Raw genomic sequence first — 21,715 nt, forward strand, 5'->3', positions numbered from 1 at the left:
AGTATCATCGTGAACTATGCAGACATAATATTGCAGTCAACGTCACAACAAGAATTTCCTCATCTACTGTCTGCATATTGTACAAGCCTTTTTTGTAGCACCCAGCTTTTAGCCAGTTTCTAATTCTGTAGGTGTTCAATTCATTGCTTGGGTGGAGGCTCATTGTGATAAACGTATGATCATAATTTGAGGCCGTCTGTGCATTTGACATCAATACTACGTACAGATTTCTAAATTCTGTATACTGTTCACTCTACTTGAAACTTCTCTGTGTGAATATATACAAAGCCAGCAATGGTAGTGAAGGTGCTAATACTAGATTTGGATGTCTCTAAATAATGATAGTTTTTGTATAAAATCCAGGATAAGGACCTGAGGAGGCTGGTGGCTGCAGCAACGTGCAGCCTCTGTGCGTGCAGGAAGGTGGATGTTGACGCTGTCTCTGTCACATGACTGTGAACCAGGAAGTGGGAGGGCGGTGCTTTGCGAAGGACTGGTGGGCTGATAAAACAAGGTAGTAGCTCCTTATGATACATATCTCTGTCAAAATGCAGATAGAATGCGTTTTAATTAAACATACACAATGCTGTAGGTAATTATGTCGCTCATGTAGTCACGAGCAATGCCTGTGCGGTGCGGCTGATGCTAACAGCAGTTTAATAGCTCCCTCAAGCTAGCAGGGCGTTAGTAGCCAGTGAGCTAACAGACAGACAGACAGACGGACAGACAGGACACCAGTGTGTTTACATTGGGAAAGGCCTTTTTCCAGCGGTATAGTCGCCAACACCGGTAGCTGACTTTTAAAACGTGTTGTTAACACTTTTGGTGCTGTTTCCTGCTCACTGTTAGAGTTGATGTCAACAGCCTCTGATAGCCTGTTAGCTAGTCACCGTTAGAAGAGTGTCTCAAGTGCTAAGAGACACAAAACGAGCATTGGCATGTGTTATAATAACCTTCTGAAATATTTTCTAACACCGCATGAACTGTGTTACAAAGCAAAGAACAATGGCTTTAATTTATGTGCATGTAATTAAGCATTTTAAGTTGACATGTGATACACCAGTGAGTGTAATTATGCAGATTTTGTTTCATGGCTAGTAATGTGTGCATGTATAATAGATGTGTGTCCTTTATGTCTATAATAGTAATAAGCAACCTGCTATGTTCTGTATGACAGCATCCACCATGACAGCCATCAAGCATGCTCTCCAGAGGGACATCTTCACACCCAACGACGAGCGCCTCCTCGGCATCGTTAACGTCTGCAAGGCAGGGAAGAAAAAGAAGAACTGCTTCTTGTGTGCCACGGGTGAGTGAGTTATAGGACAAAGAACTGCAAGTTACAAGTAAGTGTGTCTGAAATAATGGGCTGTTTCTCTTCCAGTTACTACGGAGAGGCCTGTCCAGGTGAAAGTGGTTAAGGTGAAAAAGTCTGACAAAGGGGACTTTTACAAACGACAGCAGACTTGGGAGCTCCGAGATCTGACAGAAGTTGATGCCAAAGATGCAAGCAAGGTCGGACATCTACTGTATATTTAACTTTTTTCATCTATAACCTTGTTCAGTTGTTACAGATGTCCCATTGATTTCCCCCTTTAACTCTTCTGGTTCAGGAAAACCCTGAGTTTGACCTTCACTTTGAGAAGGTGTACCGGTGGCTGGCCAGCAGTACTGCTGAAAAAAACTCCTTCATCTCCTGCATCTGGAAGCTGAACCAGAGATACCTGAGGAAGAAGGTGGAGTTTGTGAATGTCAGTTCTCAGCTGCTGGAAGGTGTGGAAACGCTCTATCCTTTCTGTAGCCACCCCCTGTGAGCGCATGCTGCTTTTCTCAATTTGACTGTATTTGTTTAAAGGCCTGTCTCTTCCCCTTAAACCAATAAGTGTTGACCCTAGTGTGTACCGGTCATGTTTGAGGTATTCTAATTCAGCCCAAAAGTGAGAATCTCTGCTGGATTTTGATTTGTTTTATTTATTAATAGCATATTTTTGTTTGTTTGTTTTTTTTAAAAAGTGTCCAACCTCTTTTTTGTATCTTGGTTTGTGGTATGGCTTTCTGTGTTAAATTCTTCTTTATTCTCACTTTTCTCTCTTAAACTTTCTCTGGCCAGAACTTCCTAGAGCGGAAGGTTGGTAGGACTTAACTTCCCTCTCCTCACTCCTCTCCATCGTTGTCTCATGACCTCAAACTACCATTCTCATTAGAGACTCTCACCTCCGTAAAGCTCCCTCTGTTTGAATTAATTGACACTAAATACAGATGGGCATGATTCATTTTCTCATCGTAACCCACATTTAGGTCATGTTTGTACTTCACGTTTAGCTTTTTTACTCGTCCATTCCACCGTAATTCATAGGGTTATTTCTGACATGTTTGTTAATGTGCTCTGTATCTAATTTGACAAAACTTCTAGCCCATATTCTTTTTACTTTTTCCAGAACAAAATGCAGTTGTTTATTCAGTTGCTGTACTAGAATTTGACTTACAGAGGTCTATCAGTCTTTTCATCCACTAGAGCAAATATAGACAAGTACATTTAGCTGATAGTAGCCATTTCAGATTGTAGGTATACTTCTTACATCACTGGTAGAAAATGAGTAACTGGTGGTAACTGAGTTTAAAATGTGTTTTAAGACTCTTGCCCTTTCATATGACCGAATGTGTTTTTGTCTGTAATTGTTCTTCCAAGAAGCACATAGAACCAGGTGTGTTCGACAATACCAGAATCTGTCTTGAACTTTGTGTTCGTGCTCATGTCTTCCGTCTCTGTTTGTGGGATCAGAGTCGGTGCCAAGCGGCGAGAGTCAGAGTGTTGCCGGGGGCGATGAGGATGCTCTGGATGACTATCAGGAGCTGAGCACCCGTGAGGAGCAGGACATCGAGAGCATGATGGAGATGTGCGAGTACGCCATCTCCAATGCTGAGGCGTTCGCAGAGCAGCTCTCCAGGGAGCTGCAGGTTCTAGATGGGGTGGGTGACGCAACTGCTAGACTAAAACCACAGTGAAAACCAGTGGCGTTATTTATTATGATATTGTGCCTGTGAGTGTGAAGAGAAATATTAACATAGAAACATATTAATACTCTGATTATTTCCTACTTTAAGGCCAATATCCAGTCCATCATGGCATCAGAGAAGCAGGTCAATATCCTGATGCAGCTGCTTGATGAGGCGCTGGGCGAGGTGGACACCATCGAGGGCAAGCTGAGCAGCTATGAGGAGATGCTCCAGAGTGTCAAGGAGCAGATGGACCAGATCTCGCAGAGCAACCGCCTCATCCAGATCAGCAGCACCAACAATGGCAAACTGCTTGACGAGATCCAGTTTTTAGTGGTAAGGAACACTTTTAAACTCTGATCTCAGCTGATTTTCAGGCAGTTTGCAAGAGGTCTTTGTGCTCAAAAGGTTTTTGTCATATTGGTCTTTTAGATACTTTGCTGTGTATGAACCCAGTGGAAAATGTAGGTATTTGGAATTAGGTTTTATTTTTGTTTTTAGCTAAGATAAAATATAAAATTACAAAATAGAAAAAACAAAACAGTTTGCAAGATTTGCCGCCTTAAAACTGCACTAATTTAATTGTTAGATTATAAGACTTTAATGACTGTGGTGCGTCTTTCGTCATGCAGAACTACATGGACCTATCAAAGGGACACATCAGAGCCTTGCAGGATGGAGACCTGACCTCCCCTAAAGGTATCGAGGCCTGCATCAACGCCTCCGAAGCTCTTCTGCAGTGCATGAACGTGGCCCTCCGACCAGGTTAGCTTTCACAAGTACTTGTTGATCACTTGTTTCTCATTGTGGTGGTGAGTGACTCTGAGACATTGCACATTTAAAAATAAATAAATAAATAAATAAGAAAATTCTTTTCCATGTGTTAGAAGCAGATTTATACAATCGACGTGGATCCCGGTTGCTTATAAATGCTTTCCTGAAATGAATTCAGAACTGTGTTGTCATTTTCCTTCCACAGGCCACGACAAGCTGATGGCTGTGAAGCAGCAACAGCTCCTGTTTGCTGAGCTGAGAGACACCTTCGCTCGCCGCCTCACCAATCACCTCAACAATGTGTTTGTTCACCAGGTAACAGGCACGCTATTATGACAAGGGATATAACACGAGAGAGAGAGCATTTGGTATAGCATCACTCTATTTTCTAAATAGCGTTTTCAGGTGGTAGATGACAGTCCTCTTTAAGGCCGTGTTTCACTGATTTACTGTGGCTGTTTACAAACGTACTATAAACTAGTGGTTCCCAACTATTTAGGCTTGTGACCCCTTACAATAAAAATAAATAAAAAAAACCCACGGGCTACAGAAGAATTTATTCCCTATCTTTAGTAAAAAAGCACTTTATTTAATTTGACAACTTGACAGCTGATATACATCAGTATAACAAAGTACAGGGAGCAGGAAGTTTTAAGCAGGTTTAAGAGTAAGAACTTGTGTTGTCCTTAAAATTTGCCTTTGAGTCTGCTGCACCAGGGAGGGCGGTAGTCTCTCCTGTGTGTTTCCCCTCTCTCTCTGTCCCCTCATGGACTTCCTGTTTACCCTCTGCCAGGGTTTCCTTGTGTCGTTTCCTCCTAGTCGTGTCCCTCCTATTCTTGACTCTCTGTGTTGCTCACTTTGAATCATCCCACTCTGCTTTCTGTCTCTGTGTCAGTTCAACCACTTCAGTCACTTCAAAATGACCATCCCTCAGTTCTATAGGTCCTCCTGTCTGTCGCTTCCAGTGAGTACCCTCACAGCAACCCCCACTTGCCCCCTCTTGCTGATGTTTGACCTCTCACACCTCACCCTAATTTACATGTCATTACCTCGGAAACCTCAGGCCTACCACAGCCTCTTATTTACTGCATGGGATATGTTTCTAACCACTTACCATCTGTCATTTGATCTTGAAGCTGAAGAGGCAGCGCTCATCTTTCTCCTCTTTCACCAAGTGTCTGCACTCAGCTATGGGCTTTTTGGGGGGTTTGGGTGCTAACTTGGCTTTGTTGCAAAAGGTCCCATATCATAAAATCCTGTGCCTGTCTGCTCTGCGTGCATGTCTAGTATCTACAAGCAGTAAGTACTGAACAAGATAACAATAAGGTGAACATCGGTAATGCAATAAGAGTTGCGCTTTTCAAAAAGCTTGTCAAAAAGTTGAGCTGAAGAAGTTGTGGAATTTGCAGTTGAACGATGTGTTGTTTACCTTGAAAACAACTGGTTTCAAGGTAATTTGAGGTAACAAGCTATTCACAGATGGTTGTGATAGGAAGCAAGATAAATATCCCTGGTGTTGCGTGTGTTTGTGTGTGTACAGCAGGATGGAGTGGGACTTGATGGTAGATTTGTTTGTACAAACCCTTGTATTGAATGTATCGCTAATGGTCTCCCCTCGCTCTGTCGTTCAGGGCCACGACCAGAGCTCCACCCTGTCGCAGCACACCGCTGAGCTGACCCTGCCCAAACACAGCCCCCTCCACAGGGACCTGCTGCGCTACGCCAAGCTCATGGAGTGGCTGAAGAACACCCACAGGGAGAAGTACGAAGGCCTGTCCAGGGTCAGTGCTATTTTCTCACAAATACACATATTTGCTCTGTTGCAGTTAGATGAGAAGACAAAGTTGTTAAAGGTGTAATCCCTAAAGTTTCAGTCTCGGTTGATTTGGTGACTGTTGTGGTAACAGCAAGTGCAGTTTGATAATACAGCAAACAATCCTTGAGCAGCTGCTTTGTCATCAATACAACAGTATTTGTGATAACAGAGTTTAATGCTTTTAATGTGAAACAGCAGCAGAATGAAATGTTAGAACTGCATCAGCAGCAAATTAAAACAGCTCTGGTGTGAAGAGTGAACAGTAAATACTGAGACTGAGGATATCGATTTAAGAATATGGTGGATTACATATAATCCATAAATACTATCAAAAATGGGGTTTGATTTCATGACAATATTATGAATTATATTTCAGCTCTAGCTCAGTTTAAAATAAAGACAAGAAACTGCGATAAACAGCTTGCCTGCCAAAGTTGTTGTTTGAACACTGTTTTGTACGAATTATGCACCTAAGATACAGTGTTAATTAATGAGCTTTGGAGGCGCTCATAGGCAGATTTTGTTACCTCTGGACAGAGCCAGGCCAGCTGTTCCCCCGTTTCCAGTCTTCATGCCAGGCTAAACTAACAGTCTTGCAGCTTTAGCTTAATGTTTAGCGTACAGGTATTCGAGCAGTATCAATCTATTCATTCAATTAAATAAGTGTAGTTCCAAAACGTCAAATCATTTCGTTAATACTGTGTACTCAATATGTGGTGTGATGTTGCTGAACATCTAAACAAATATCATGTCCTGTTTTTTTTTTTTTTTTTAGACCTATGTTGACTACATGAGCAGATTATACGAACGAGAAATCAAAGACTTCTTTGAGGTTGCCAAGATAAAGATGGCGGGTACAACCAAAGAGGCCAAGGGCAAGTTTGGTAAGAGCTGTTATTCACGGACCTGTGAGAGCAAGGACCAGAAGCATGTTTGTCGTCTGTTATTACGTGTGATTAGGATTTTTCAGTATCATCTGTTTGTCTTTTTTCTCTGTTTCACTCAACAGCTATGAGAATTTCACTGCATCTGTAGATTATTCTGTCCAGTATTTGCTTGTACTATCACACAGAAATGAATGGAATATCCATGCATAAATAAGGAAACAAGCCTTCATTCTTTTTCAGCGTTTTCTGCATCACGTCTGTTACCAAAAGCATATTGTCCCAACTAATATATGCTTCCAAAGTCCTTCTTCTTGTTTTACCTCCTGATGACGTCTTTTTTCCCCTTTGTACAAGGACCTCACATATTAAAAATCTGAATAGGACCCTTACTTGACCTTGGTTTTGGCAGAATTATAGAGGTCGGCTTTCTGCATTCTGTATTAGCTTTTCCTGCTGAAAACAAAAGAAATTGTTTTCTAAAGGTTTGTCCGAGCTACGAGCATACCTGAGCCACTGCAATGCACGTCAGCATATATGTAACTTTGTACGTCTAACATCGAGCCTCACCCCTCCCATGCTGCATGTTTTAAGCCTAACCTGTCTCTGTCTTTGATGCCTGCCTTTCTAACTGGCTGCAGCTACGCTTCCGCGGAAAGAGAGTGCACTCAAACAGGAAACGGAGAGTAAGTATGACATTTGGATAGAGCTATGCCACTATCAGTCCACCACTGGGCTTCTTACCACTGTGCCTTACATAGCTGCACTAAAAGAACTCCTTTGCTCAAAGCCCTTCGTTACCCTGATACATACCACCTTAAGCTCTGCCAGCCGTTACATCAGCTTGTACCTGGTTGGTTTGTGCTAACTCTTCACAGTGCAGCTGAATGCATCATCACATACTCTGATTCTATGATAAATGCCTCAAAAAGCTAACCATTGGTATTATTTTTGATGATATGACCACTCCACAGTCTAAACAGTGTCATAATTGTCAAATAAGTCGATTCTCATTGACTCATTCTGACCAAACCCGTGACACTGAATCCCTCTGTATTTGTTGTGCTGTATTAGGCCTTCATGGCAGCTCGGGGAAGCTGACAGGCTCCACCTCGAGCCTGAACAAGCTGACAGTGCAGGGCTCCAACAGCCGGCGTTCCCAGTCTTCCTCACTGCTGGACATGGGCAACATGTCCGCCTCCGACCTGGATGTGGCCGACAGGACCAAGTTTGACAAGGTGACGCTGCCCACAAAGATTTAATCAGCCCATTAAGTGTGGAGTGGAAATAAAACTCTAAATGGAGGATGTGTCTTGTTGCAGATATTTGAGCAGGTCCTCAGTGAGCTGGAGCCTCTGTGTCTTGCAGAACAAGACTTCATCAGCAAGTTCTTTAAGCTGCAGCAGCACCCAACAGTTACGCCCCCGCTTGCTCAGGTAGATCTGTGGCATGGTTACAGCGACATTCATATACATGTCAGCAGATGTTTGTTTGGATTTGTCATGTTTTATGTCTCTTTTCTCGTCAGCCCGAAACAGAGGAATTAGATGGAGGCACGCCGTCAAGAATGCCTCCCCAGGCTGAACACAGACACTCCTTGTCATCAGAGTGAGTGGCTGCACATCATCGGCTAACATCTCTGCTGCAAATATAACCCACCCTCACTGTCACAAACATCGCTCCCTTCTCCACATTTCACTTGTCACTGCATTTTTTTTTTTCTTCAACTTTCTGTCTCCTTCACTTCATTTCTCAACTCAAGGAAAGACTTGGTGCGGCTCATGATGAATAAAATCTTCCAGAGCATCGAGACGGAGCTCAACAGTCTCATTGCTCTGGGCGACAAGATTGACAGCTTCAACTCTCTGTACATGCTGGTGAAGATGAGTCACCACGTGTGGACAGCTGAGAACGTTGACCCGGCCTCGTACCTCAGCACTACTTTGGGAAATGTGCTGGTCACTGTCAAGAGGAACTTTGACAAATGCATAGTGAGTGGAGTCCAAAGGATGAGGAAAATTCAAGCCTGATTTCATGCTTGCTTTCCAATGTTTTTGTGTTCACGTCCCTAAATTATTCCATATCATGCTGTTGATTTAATACAATCTGTCTTTTTTCCTCACAGTCAGGTCAGATCAGACAGATGGAGGAAGTGAAGATTTCTAAGAAAAGCAAGGTTGGCATCCTGTCTTTTGTCACTTGCTTTGAGGAGTTTGCTGAGCTGGCTGAAACAATCTTCCGTAATGCTGAGCGCCGAGGGGACCTGGATAAAGCTTATGTCAAACTGATCAGGGCTGTGTTCATGAACGGTGAGACCACTGCTACAACTAAAAGCACCTTCCCATTGGCTACAGATGATGTGGTATTTATTCTCGGAAACATCCCTGGTATTTATGCCCTGAATGTTATTTGTCTTTCTAGTGGAGAAGGTGGCTAATGAAAGCCAGAAGACGCCGCGGGATGTTGTCATGATGGAGAATTTCCACCACATCTTTTCCACACTGTCACGTCTAAAGATCTCCTGCCTGGACGCAGAGAGGCGGGAGGCCAAGCACAAATACACAGATCATCTGCAGTCCTATGTAATCAACTCTCTGGGCCAGCCTCTAGAAAAACTAAATGTAAGTCTGGATATCTTGGATCACAAAGCTTCAGCATGGTTCTGGACATGCTTGGTGATGTGCATCTGACCGAGTGGTTGTATTCAATGCATCATAAGTAAATTGTTACTCTCTCCTGCAGCATTTCTTTGAAGGAGTTGAGGCTCGTGTAGCCCAGGGAGTTCGAGAGGAGGAGGTGAGCTACCAGCTGGCCTTCAACAAACAAGAGCTGCGCAAAGTTATCAAAGAGTATCCTGGCAAAGAGGTGAAAAAGGGGCTTGACAACCTTTACAAGAAGGTGGACAAACATCTATGTGAGGAAGAAAGTCTGCTACAGGTGAGAGATTTAAAGTTTTAAAGGGTGAAACCGCTCAGCTGATCAGTGCTCTCACAAATTCTCCTCTCTGACCTGCTCCACCAGGTGGTGTGGCACTCCATGCAAGACGAGTTCATTCGTCAGTACAAGCACTTTGAAGATTTGATTGGCAGATGCTACCCTGGATCTGGAATCACCATGGAGTTTACCATCCAGGACATGCTGGAGTACTTCTCCAGCATCGCTCAGTCTCATTAGTCAGCTGCTGTGCACTATGATTCACTGCTGCCCCTCAATGGCAGGAGACGCACTAGCTACTCACAAACTACCCTGTATTGTTTCTGAAGAATGAGCATTTCCTCTGTGTGTATTTTAATGAAAGGGATTTGAACATTGGACAGTGGTCACTCTGAACTGTGTGTGTGTGCCTCTTCCTTTAAGATTCTACAACTTTGCTCTAAATACTTAATTGTTTGTTATATTTTTGTTATTATTTTATGCCATGTGTACATAATAAATCCGCAGTTGCCGATCCATTCAACGCTGTGTCGAATATTTGTATTTATCTTATTATTAAGCACATGACATTTCTTCATATGTTTGAGTTAAATCTCTGTTCGGCTCCGCCCCCCGCCCTCTGTACGGGCAGCCCCGGCTCACTAACCACGCTGCTCCTCTGTGTCTCACTTCCATGGTGACGAATACAAACCGGAGACCGTCGGCGCTCTTTTCAAACCCCTTTACCGCGGAAACATGTTAACTCAGCAACTGTTGATTATCTTCCTTTAACGCAGAACAAAATGTAATGCCAGAATTTAACTTGTAATGCAAGTTACTGGTCCGTGTGAGACATAAATGTCGGTGATGTGACGTTAGTTAGGCTAGCTGTCAGGAAAGCGGAGTCCCTCCGGGCACGGTAAGCTGAGGCAAACTTTGAGATTTAACGCTAATTGGTTAACGGAAGCCGTACGACGCAAACTAACTGGCTAATGCTACTTTATGTCTCTCAAGAGCAGGTAGTGCTCGTTGTTTAGCTAACTACACATAATGCTAATACTGGCTTAACTATTAGCCTGTAAGCTATCAACAAACGTCAGTTACCAAGCTAACTGCAGGTTAGCTTAGCACTTGGTTAGCCACTGTTCGTCACCCTCCTGAAATAATACAGGTCTGAAGTGACGCTGGTTGTTTCACACTATTATAAATGTCCAGTCTAACCTTGTTGTTTCTTGGTAAATTCAGAGCCACATCACGGTCATGAACAACAGCGCAGAGAGGAAATTCGTCAATTTGAGGAAGCGTCTGGACCAGCTGGGCTACCGACAGCCGCTAGGAATAGAGTCACTGCCGCTAGTGGAGAAACTGTTCAGGTGAAAGTTAAAACCCTCTGCAGCTGCTCTCCTTCACTCGGCTGCGGAGATGTAGCTCAGACAGATCTTCCTCTGTGTTACAGTGACCTGGTCCACACAACAGAGAGCCTGCGCAATGCCAAACTCTCAGCAGGGAAAACTGAGAAGGAGAGTCGAAACCTTGATGCTGTTCTGGAGCCTTACAGGGCAGAAAATGCCCGGACTGTCAGGGAGAACAACGAGCTGCACCAGGAGCTTCTCAGGCTCAGGGAGGAGAAGGACCGGGTCACCAGAGGCAAGCCTTGATGACCAGTCACCCCCTCTGCAGCTCAGTCAGAAACATTTTCCTACATCCTGGAGGACTTGTGTGTTAACATTTACAATCTTGTCCTGTTTCAGAGCTCAAGGCTCACATCAGAAAACTGGACCACGAGACATCCGACCTGAAGTTTTTGAACAATCAGTATGTGCACAAAGTTCGCTGCTTGGAGAAGGATAGCAAATCTAAAGCTGAGCGCATTCAACAGCTGCAGGAGAAGAACATGCAAGCTGTGGTGCAGACTCCAGGTAAGGCAGGGCTCTGATCTAAGATGAAAACATATTGAAAGTTATATTGTGCTTTGGTAAATGTTGGTGCATTTTTCCAGATGAATCGTATTGAAAATCAAATTTGGCCTCACACTTTGACAGGTGGAAAGAAACGCAGCATCCCCTTCAGACGTCAGAGGATGCAGATTGATGAGCTCATACCTCCCTCCTCTGCGTCAGCGTATCCTGTGTTGCAGCCTGATGATCCGTATATAGCTGACCTGCTGCAGCTGGCAGATGGAAGGTTTGTTTTCTCTTGAGACAACTGTATCATTCAGAGAGGTGGTGTTTTGGTTGCAGATGCTTGCATTTCAACATCTGTTTGACTCGCTGTAATTTTTGTTTGTAGAATTCATGAGCTGCAGGAAGTCATCATAAAGGTCAAACTAGACCTGGAAAATGCCCAAGAATACATAAAACACTTAAATACACAGGTAAGACAAATAAACTAGATTAAATTAATTCTGTGATATGTTAAATGCTATTATAGAAGTGGCCAGATGTTGCTTTAATTTTTTCACTTTTAGGTGGATGAGAGGAACAAAGAGATCGAGCGTCTAAATGGCTCTCTTCGTGGAGGACGACCTCATGATGTCATCTCCCTCGAGGCTCAGCACATCAGCAACGAGAAACTGATTGCTCATCTTAACCTTCAGGCAAGCGTAGCAGTCGTATGGGATATTTACTCTGATACATAAATACGCACATAATATTTCTGGAGCATGACGTGCTCAGAGATCCTCGGTCTGAAGCCCAGTTCCTCTGGAGGAAAAGTGGCCTGTATGGCTGCTTGAGCCCACCCTCCTGCTGGTGTGTTGACTGTCAGCTGCTGCTTTGTGTCATGCAGATTGAGTACCTGCAGGAAACCAACAGGACACTGGAGCAGAAGGTAGAGGGCCTGCAGCAGAAGAAGAAGGACGCCTCCACCGAAGTGGCCAACCTGTCTTTAAAGAATCTGGAACTGTGTGAAGAGCTGACGCACATAGACAACCTCGCGAAGCGGATGGAGATGGACAAGGAGCGTGTGTTGGAAACTGCTGACATGGAACTGCAAGAAACAAAAGTAAGAATGTGAGAAAGCAGGGAGAATATATATAAAGATGCTATAAATAAAATGAAAATGTAAAATCAAACCTGAAATCTCCTTTTTTCCAACAGAATGAAATTCAAAGGCAACAAAAAATTATAGAAGACTTGGAGGATATCGTCACAAACTCAAGAAGGGTATGTACAGTAAACACACTGTTATTAGTATATTTTCTTAATTCCAATACTACTCACAATTATTTATATAACTGACATTCTTTGAGATAACATAAATCACTGTACGTGGCCAAAATGTGTCCCATGTTGTGTCGTTACACAAGCTTAAAACATAATCTTTTGTACATGATTGAATTCAGGAGCAGTCTGAAGGTGACTATGAAAAAGACCGTCTTAGAGACCAGCTGGTGGAGCTCAAAGAGCAGAATGAGAAAATGGAGGGACTGGTGAACTTCCTGGAAGAGGAGAAAATCAGACTGCAGGACAAAATGGAGAAAATGATGGCAGCTGGTATGGAGCAGTTTGATTGTATCATTAAACATATTTTTATAGCAGCTTTACATCAATGACGTTTATTACTGAGTGTTGCTGTTCCGTAGACAAAGACCTCGTGCTTGAGTTGGAGACGATGCGAGTTAAACACGGTGTTTGTGGGAGGGAACGCTCCCCATCGCGGCTGGATGCATTTGTCAAAAGTCTAGAGGAGGAGAGGGATTATTACCGCCAAGAGGCTGAGCGCTACAAAAGAGCCCGAGGGACTCAAGGCCTGGATTTTAGCCCCAGTCGTAGTCCAGGCAGGGGCAGGAGTCCTCGGTCCAAAGGACCCAGGGTAAGAGATGGAGAAAAAAAACCCAGAAGACAGAAAAAGAAAACAGATTTTCAGCTCATAATCACATAAATGTGACTTAAAAAGTAAAAAATGGCCTCACATTTTTAGGGAGGTGTTGCAGAGACAGAAGTGCTTCGTTTAGTTAAAGAAAGAGATGAACTTCAAGCTGCTCTGTTGGACTTTGAGAGACACATGGAGGACATCCAGAACAATGTGAAGGTGCTCAGCAGTGAGAGAGACCATTTCAAAACGCTGCTCAAACAAGTGAGTTTTAGAAACATTCTTCTGCCAGGTGGAAACTTCGAAGTTTACACTTAAGGACCAAATGTGTTTGGGTTTTTTTTGTCTCAGGCTCAAGAGGACCTAAAGCTGGCCCATAGCACAGATATGTCAGCTGACCTATTGAAACTGAAGGAGGAGCTCAACCGGTCAGAAATCAAAATTGAGCAGATAACCACTGAAAGAGACTCACTGATGGAGAGACTAAAGGTTAGTTCCTTTCATGGTGTGCTTGATTTCCGTGTACCATTACAGTTAGTTTATCATCAGTTAAGAAAAAACATTTATCCATTATAATAGAGAAGTAGATCTAAATCTGTAATATATCCAGTCTTTTCCAGCTTCTATAATGTGAATATTATTTTTTCACAAGTTCTCTGTGGTAGTAAATTGAATATCTTTGGATTTTGGACCTTTGGTCCAGAAAAAACTCAGCATTTGAAGATAAAATCTTGAATCAGTCCCTTACATACACATATAAAACCTTTATGTGTCATATGTATTAAAACTTTTTGCAGGTCTCCCAGACTTCAGCTCTCACAGACAGACAGGTAGAGGAGAGGAGGATACTTGACCTGGAGACGGCTGTGAAGAGTGTAAGCCAGCTGCTGACAATGTCTGAGTCCCAGCACACTGTCATATGATATTCACTACTGTAACTCTGGTCCAAACTGGGTTTGTACTGCTGTATCTTAACCCGGCACATTGTGTGTTTTGGTGTGCAGCTGGAGCGGGAGAGACTGGACCTGCGGTCACAGGTGTGTCTGTTGAACGAGAACAAGGAGGCTGTGGAGGCGGAGCTAAAGTTTCGGTCCGCTACTCTGGTCCAGAATGCAGAGGAGGTCACCCAGCAGAGGGCTGAGTCGAATGCTCTGAGGTTTGTGCTGGGAAACTTGCCAAATAAGAATGCAGAAAATAACAATATAACTATGAAACTCTGATGTTTATTCATGTTAACTGTATATCTGCTATATCCACTTATAATGCTGAGCTTTTCTTTAAGAATGGCCTCATTAGTCTGCTGCTAAAAAGTGTGTTAAATGCATATTCTGAACTGAAAATGACAAACGTTTTTTTTTTCTGCAGGCTGCTTCAGGAGCAGATGGAGCAGTCACTGTCTGATACCCAACACAGGCTGTCTGTGAAGATGAATGAGCTGCATGCTGCTTATGCACAGATTGAGAAACTGGAGGAGAAAATAGGTGGGTATTTGTGGAGTTTATGAGGTGTAGGGTGGACTGCCACAGTTGGTCTTGTACTGTGACTGGTTTTTGTTTTGTCTGACAGGGGAGCTGAGTCAGCGTGGCTCAAAGCACAAAGAGGAAGTGGTTGTCCTTCACAAGTCCATCTCTGCCCTGGATAGAGAGAAAGACGCCCTGCAAGATGAGGTGGATCACAAGACTGAAAAACTGGTCGCTCTGGAGGAAGAGCGATCTAAAAAGGTAGCCATGACCAGCAAACTTTAATTATTAAAGGATAGGTGAACATTTTTTTCAAGTCTGCACTAAAACAATACTCACATACTATATATGCCCATATGCACACTGAACAGGTTATTAGCCCCTGTAATCATTCCTCCTGTTCATAACACCTATGCAATGTGAGAAAGTTTAACCAAAGTCAATATGGGACCTCAGCAGCAGCAGTTGTTTGTCAGATCAAATGAGTATTTTGTTACCTAAGTAAGTACAGTAAGTTTAGATCACTGTTTTTGTTAATCTGGCAGAATTTTGCACTAAAATGATCCTAACCTGTGAAGAAACCCATTTAATTTTTACTTGGAAATATAGTCTTGCATGGATTTTGTCCCCATTGCTTACATTGGAATCAGGTTTGTAAATTAATCGGTTTAGGGATGTGCATATTCATCACTGAGGCAGATGGAATAGGCATTTCCATGCATTGTCCAGGATCCCATTCATTAAAGATGCATATTAACCAGTTATCAATGAGATTCAGTACAATTCACCCCTATTGTGATGCAATGTGATTCAACACAATGCAAAAGATATGATGCTATGCAAGTCGTTATGGTGCAGAGAGTTTGATTTTATTTCCTCTTAAGCAAACAGCAAATCATAATTTAACTCGAGTGACATTTTTGCTTCATAGATTTGTTTCTCTTGTACTGCCACTCAGTAAGCATCTCATATATGCAGTTTCTTTTTGACCACTGAAAAACACAGGAAAAGACCCTTGAAGATGTGAGAGTCACAGTCACAAACCTGGAGAACTCACTGGCGTGAGTATTGTGGAATATATATATATATATATATATATATATATATATATATATAAAATTGTTTTAATACAACTAAATGTCACATACAAGAAATCAAAATAAGCTGAAATGATATGAGCTGATATGTTCGTAAATGATTCTGGCAGTCAGCTGCAGGGGGCGTTGAACAGCCGTGAAAGGGAGATAACCAGCCTGAGGAGACAGCTGGATGCGTGCCAGGAGGAGCTGGCTGGATTCAGGAGAGACAAAGAAATTACAATCAGAGAGAACAGGAGGCTACAAGATGACCTGGCTACAATGACCAGAGAGAACCAAGTACATAATAAATCTCAAAGGCATCAGTCAGTGATGGAATAGACAAAGAAATAACACAGCTCCTGCTTTGTGTCTGTCTGTGCAGGCCGTCCACGTGGAGATGGAGGAGGCTTTACATGAGAAGGATGAGCTGAAGTTAAGAGTCCACTCTTACATTTCCGAAGTGTCCAGAATAGAGAACCTGATAGCCACAAAGGCAAGTAGATATTATCCTTCTGATGCTTTGGCCTGGGAGAGTCTTCTGATCAGACTTAGCAGCTGCCTGGACACCCTGTACACCCTCGCCTGTATGCCAGCTGACTGCTGTGTGTGGACCCACAGGAGCAGGAGAACAGGGACCTGCTGGAGCGTTTCAGGATGGCCCACTCCGAGGTGGAGGAGCGGGAGCAGAAGCTGCAGCAGGCTGAAGGCCTCAATAACTCCATCCGCCTGGAGCTGCTCTCCTCAGACACAGAACGCAGACACCTCCGCGACACTGTCAGCCACCAGGGGAGAGAGATCCAGCAGGTGGGACATGGGATGGAAGAAGCCGCTTATACTCCCACATTGTGGGGAAATACGTGTTTTACATACTTACAAGTGGTGTGCTGTAATGTTTTAGATTCTACTGGACACTAAAGCTCTCCGAGGTGTTAGTCTTCACAGGAGCATGTCATGAATATATGTTTCACGTTTCCCCAGCATGTACAGGCTTTGCAGGCTTATGAGGCCCAAGTGTCCTCGTTAGTGCGCGGGATGTCCCGACTAGAGGAAGAGCTACACAAAGCACAGGAGGAGAAGGCCACTCTCCTCTCAGATCTGGCATCTGTCCGGGAGCTCTGTGTCAAATTGGACTCCGGCAAGGAGCTCACTGCACGTCAGCTCACCTCCAGGAGCATGGATCTGGAGAGGGTGAAGCCTAAACACACTTTTGATCAACTTTGCTGTAGTTCTGGCATGTCAACGAGCAGCGGCAGTTATCTGTGCGTAAATAAATATGCATGGTTCTAGGTCACAGGAGAACTGGAGGATGTTCGGTCGGAGGCAGAGCTACTTAAGAAACAGCTGGCCAGTGAGAGGCTGACCGTCCGCAACCTTGAGACCCTTCTCTCGACCAATCGGCACAAGGAGTTCCAAACCCACCTGACAGCCAGTGAGAGAGAGTCGGAGCTGAAGGTCCTACGGGATCGGTTGACCCTGTCTGACAGCAAAACGTAAACAAATCCAATTAAGATCGTTGCCATGCACTGTAAGACTTGGCTGTAACAATGCCCTTTTCAAACAGTTGATTGTGATTTGTGTGTGAATCCACTCAGTGCGGAGCATGCCAGGGAGGTGGCCCAGCTCCGCGGTAAAGTCTCCCAGCTGCAGACGGAGATTGACGTCCTGAAAAGACAGCTGACCACTGAGCGTTTTGAACGGTGAGCGACTGGTTGATGCTGACTTTTCAACTCTTACAGTGTGATTTGAAGGAGTGGAACCAAAGCTGCGAGTCTGACACAAATGAACTCTGTCAGTTTTACCATGAGAGGTGTTTTGTATCAGCTTTGTGTTGTGACTCCACTAACATTAATGTATAATGTATTCTGTAGCTACAACAGTGTTCACAAACTGGATCATTTCCCCATATTAAGCTAGTTTTTCACTAGGCTGCAAAAACAGACCTTGTTAATATTTTATGTGTGAAGTAGCCTGAAAGTGTGCAGCTCAAAACTGAGCAATTTATTCATCTGAAGTTTGGTTAAGGTTAGACGGTTCTCCTTCTTCATTTTAACGCCTCACAGAGGTCTGCAATTAATGATTATTTTTATTAGTTAATCCACTAATTATTTTCCCATAAGGTTGTTTTTCTCTGACAGACAGTCCAAAAATCAAAGATATTCAGCTTCCTATCATAAAAGCTGGTCTAGGTTGTTCCTGATTGGTCCATAACCAAAAAAGTCAGAGAGAATCTGGTTAGAGATAAAAGATGGGATTGCGTGCCATGCTGTGTTCCTAGTGCAGCAATGGCAGGCAGCCTATTAGACAGAGACTCCCTCCGTAACTCAATGCAGTAACAAACCTAGTTAAACACACTCTGGTATCCGCAGGTCAAGATGATCCTCTGCCTCTCTGATGTTCATCTGCTTGAATATATTTACTTTCCAATCGTCACTGCTTTGTGTTTTCTTTGATTAATGCAAGTAACATATGTTCCGTGATAACAGACGACACATCTTGGTTATACATTGATCTTGTAAACAACGCAATTTCCATCAACAGATGAAAGTGGAGGCACAAACGGCACATTCTGACCTCGCCTCATTGTCTCTGTCCTCAGTGAAAGGGCAGTTCAGGAGATGCGCCGACAGGGTTTGTCGTTCTCGTCCCTGCACAGTTCGTCGCCCCTCGATGTCTCCACCAGTCCTCATCACATCTCCCCTGAACGCTCCATCCTCCGAACCATTAACCGCTCCACCGATAAGTCAACAGACAGGTAAGGCTTTAGAGGTGTAGCTCTTAACAGAAACAAAAGCTTTTACATAAAAACCAAAGAATGATGAGACATAACTATTCGCTCTTCCTTATTTCACCAAAAACTTAAAGTCTCTTTTCTTTCTCTTTTCAGAAGTGTGAGCTTCAAGGAATAACGACTGAACGATACACAAATGAAGGCGTTGATGCGTGAGTCGTAAACCATAAGAAGCTCGTGCTCGAAGTCTTGAGTCCGGATGTGAATTGTGAAGGCCTCTGTGAGTCTTGGTATTGATTAGCTACCTGAGTGCCACCTTGTTTTTTTACTGGTCCAGCCGCAGGCTCTCGGGATGAAATCATGCCTGGGTTTTTATTACAGCTAATGACAGCTAACATTTGCCAACAAATGCCATTTTTCTGTCCAAATATCCATCGTCCCATAGACTCTACTAACATAAATGGATCAAAAGTGCCCTCTCTGTCAGTATATTACAGTCATCGATACTATTTGGATTCATCTTTGGGTTCTCAGCAACTACAGCCTCATAAATGTAGCAAGAGAAGTGTTTGTTCAGCCCTGTGGTTATGTGTATTATTCTTAACATTCATGTTTTTCTAATGATGTTTAAATTATTCACAAAATAAAGCAATATAAGATTACATAAACCACAGTGATGTACATCACAAAACTTGAACTTGTTTTATTACAAGGTAAAAAGCCCAGAGTTATTGGAAAAATAGAGACTGATGGGAAGGAGAGGCTGTGACATCCATCACAAAGGATCAAGCTTGATTTAAAACCCACAGCCCTGTGAGTACACGGTTGGTGTTTTAGCCTGCTAAACCACTGAATGCTCACTGAGGCCATTAGGCCCTCACGTTCTCTGGTGTGTAGATGAAGAAAGAAAACAAAGTTTGGTCTCACAACCTTATCAAATGCATTTACATCAATATATACTGAACTGGTTGATTTACTGTAACAGTGCATGACAGGGACATGTTGACATAGGACAAAGTAATTTACATGATTATTTTTCCCCGGCTGATCTCAACCGTTAGTGGTTTTGAAGTCTCCATCTCTTTCAAAAACCAGCATTTTGCGATGATATTCAAACAAGTAAAAATGTGTAACAGCAATCAAAATACTGTCTGTTCCCTAGGAATAAAAATAGTACAAATGATTCTCTGTAAAAAATTATCTCAAAACTATAAAACATTGCATTTTTAATGCCGGCAGTGTTCAGTGGTTGTGTTGGGGAGAGGATACGTGAAGAGGGAAAAGTCTAAAATGTACTTGGGCAGGAGTTCCCTCAGTAGCTTCTGCGGTAAGCTGCACAGATAATAGTGCAATGTCTCCGTGGTAACTGGCTTGTACCACGTTTGCCTCTCTGGGAAGTGAACATAGGGAGGCGCTCCAATGTGCTGCAGCACAAACTCGGCATCGCTTTCAAGGCGCTCGTGGGAGCCAATGAAGTTATAGTTCACAGCACAGGGTTGGCACAAGTTGTACATCGGCATCCAGTGCTCATTCATGCGCTCCACGTCCTCATCCAGCAAGTAATGGACAAACTCTGCAAAGGTCACATCATCTCCTGATACAGACGCCTCCTTTGCGCGACCTTTTCTGTACCGCTTTATGATCTCCACGCCATACTTCTTCTGGTAGAACTCGATCTCTCCAAACTTGTTCCTGTAAGCAGACAGCAGGCGCTCCATGGGCTCCCGCACAAACATGAACTTGAAGTAGTGCTTGAGGCGGTAGCGGATCTCCTCGGGTTTAAGAGAAGACAGAAACAGCAGGTCGTTGCGGTGGTCCATCTTGATGTTGACGTCCACGCTCTCTAGTGCTCCGTTCAGGACCTTTATGACCCTCTTCCAGTTGGAGCAGGCCACTTTGGGGACGTAGCAGTACAGGAAGTGGTACTGGTCGTTCACCAGGATGTGCTGCAGCAGCGTCTTCCTCTGCAGGGGGCTCAGCGACCAGATGCTGTGGGGCATGTTCTTCTGGCTGCACATGGTCCTGATGGTGCGGTTACGGATCTCCTGGAGGATCTAAATGTGAACACAAATCAGTCGGTTTACGCAGGTACACCAGATTACTACTCAGCCTGTGGGAAACAGCCATCTAAAGTCAAGTCTGTGAAATCACCCCAATGATGTCATTGTGACGTCATCAGGGTTATGTCCATTTGGGTTTTAGATGAGAAATGTTAATACAGTAAGCCTGCACACAAGCTGGAAGTGTGCAGTGAGTATTTACCAGGTCACCAGGGAAATGAAGGACTATGAGGAAGTGAAAGTCACAGCATCAATTTTTAACCTGATCTATGTTTAACAGTGCACCAACGCTATGGCAGTGCAATGGACTAAATTGGCAGAATGCCCCTTAAAGTGAGCAGATGTTTGGAAAAAAGAGTTAGAAATAAACACACACACACTTCACAGCTACAGTTAGGGCTGGCATCGGACCACATATGTGCCATCTGATCCAACTTTAAAGCCCTGAAGGAATTTTTAAAATCAAGTTATGATGACAGAATGAACATGTTTGGGGCTTTTGGTGAAAACAATAACAAACCAGAACTTTGTAGGAAGCTTAGTAGTTTTGGCTGATGGTGGCACAGTTTATGAAGCATTTCTTCTAATAGTGTGAAATAGTCACGAGACAAATCCAAATCCCCACAGGCTGCTCTGGACCTACTGGCTTGGTAAACACCACCCATGGTGCATGGCATTAGAGTACCTGGGAGTCCACGTCCACAGCCGGGCCGTGCCTCCCAGCCTGGCGGATGAGGTCCAGCCGCCTGCCGTCCCCCCGAGGTGGAGGCGTCTCCATGCTGTTCAGCATTCCTTTCTCTATCATGAGCAGCAGGCCTCCGGAGGCGACGATCACCAGGAACGTCAGCACGGACGGCAGCACGGCGGAGCCGCGGCGGCCGGAACCCGAGTTCAGCACCGTTGTCCTGAAGTTCATAACCGAGCCGCTGCGCCCTCCTCCGGGCCGCTTCACCCCGTAGTCCGGCCTGCGAGGCAGCATGTTTACTGTCCACTTTGTCTGTTCAACAGCCTTTTAGCTTTTACAATCTACAGCTAACTAAGTCTCTACGTCTGAGGGGAACCGTCGGTGACCTACCACGTACACATAGTTAACTTCAGGAGGACGTTAAGTCTGACGGCGTCAGCACGGCTACTTCCGCATGAGCTGTCAAAATAAAAGCCCGCTGACAAACATGTATGTTATTAGATTAA

At 43.9% G+C, this 21,715-nt stretch overlaps 3 protein-coding genes across 8 annotated transcripts; 2 read left to right on the plus strand and 1 right to left on the minus strand.

Moving 5' to 3' along the window:
* The first annotated feature begins 463 nt into the window (after positions 1-463).
* On the plus strand, positions 464-9,928 carry exoc1 (exocyst complex component 1). 4 transcript variants are annotated; one of them, XM_070832526.1, is made up of 20 exons: positions 464-514; positions 1,178-1,309; positions 1,385-1,515; positions 1,614-1,773; positions 2,783-2,970; positions 3,106-3,333; positions 3,630-3,762; positions 3,977-4,086; positions 4,667-4,735; positions 5,403-5,552; positions 6,363-6,471; positions 7,113-7,157; positions 7,546-7,709; positions 7,794-7,907; positions 8,000-8,079; positions 8,234-8,462; positions 8,597-8,780; positions 8,893-9,092; positions 9,214-9,408; positions 9,493-9,928. In XM_070832526.1, the coding sequence occupies exons 2-20, from the start codon at positions 1,186-1,188 to the stop codon at positions 9,643-9,645; spliced, it is 2,766 nt and encodes a 921-aa protein (XP_070688627.1). In that variant the 5' UTR covers positions 464-514; positions 1,178-1,185; the 3' UTR covers positions 9,646-9,928. The 4 variants fall into 4 exon arrangements, with proteins under 4 accessions (XP_070688627.1, XP_070688628.1, XP_070688629.1 ...); XM_070832527.1 differs by lacking the exon at positions 7,113-7,157; XM_070832528.1 differs by lacking the exon at positions 4,667-4,735.
* Positions 9,929-10,153: 225 nt separating this feature from the next.
* On the plus strand, positions 10,154-19,185 carry cep135 (centrosomal protein 135). Of its 3 annotated transcripts, XM_070832502.1 has the most exons (26): positions 10,154-10,303; positions 10,630-10,757; positions 10,841-11,031; positions 11,136-11,303; positions 11,427-11,568; positions 11,674-11,758; positions 11,852-11,980; positions 12,172-12,387; positions 12,483-12,548; positions 12,728-12,878; positions 12,968-13,197; positions 13,306-13,461; positions 13,549-13,686; positions 13,995-14,072; positions 14,202-14,353; positions 14,563-14,678; positions 14,764-14,918; positions 15,663-15,718; positions 15,865-16,033; positions 16,119-16,229; positions 16,355-16,540; positions 16,715-16,924; positions 17,024-17,226; positions 17,329-17,433; positions 18,333-18,488; positions 18,621-19,185. In XM_070832502.1, the coding sequence occupies exons 2-26, from the start codon at positions 10,645-10,647 to the stop codon at positions 18,640-18,642; spliced, it is 3,504 nt and encodes a 1,167-aa protein (XP_070688603.1). In that variant the 5' UTR covers positions 10,154-10,303; positions 10,630-10,644; the 3' UTR covers positions 18,643-19,185. The 3 variants fall into 3 exon arrangements, with proteins under 3 accessions (XP_070688603.1, XP_070688604.1, XP_070688605.1); XM_070832503.1 differs by lacking the exon at positions 18,621-19,185 and having other exon boundaries at positions 18,333-18,492; XM_070832504.1 differs by lacking the exon at positions 18,621-19,185 and having other exon boundaries at positions 18,275-18,467.
* On the minus strand, positions 19,142-21,527 carry chst14 (carbohydrate (N-acetylgalactosamine 4-0) sulfotransferase 14). The gene is made up of 2 exons (XM_070832505.1): positions 21,210-21,527; positions 19,142-20,518 (listed from the first exon to the last, which is right to left on the minus strand). The coding sequence occupies exons 1-2, from the start codon at positions 21,501-21,503 to the stop codon at positions 19,691-19,693; spliced, it is 1,122 nt and encodes a 373-aa protein (XP_070688606.1). The 5' UTR covers positions 21,504-21,527; the 3' UTR covers positions 19,142-19,690.
* Positions 21,528-21,715: the final 188 nt, after the last annotated feature.

This window comes from Pempheris klunzingeri, chromosome 6 (genome assembly GCF_042242105.1).
Source record: "Pempheris klunzingeri isolate RE-2024b chromosome 6, fPemKlu1.hap1, whole genome shotgun sequence".
NCBI lineage: Eukaryota > Metazoa > Chordata > Actinopteri > Acropomatiformes > Pempheridae > Pempheris > Pempheris klunzingeri.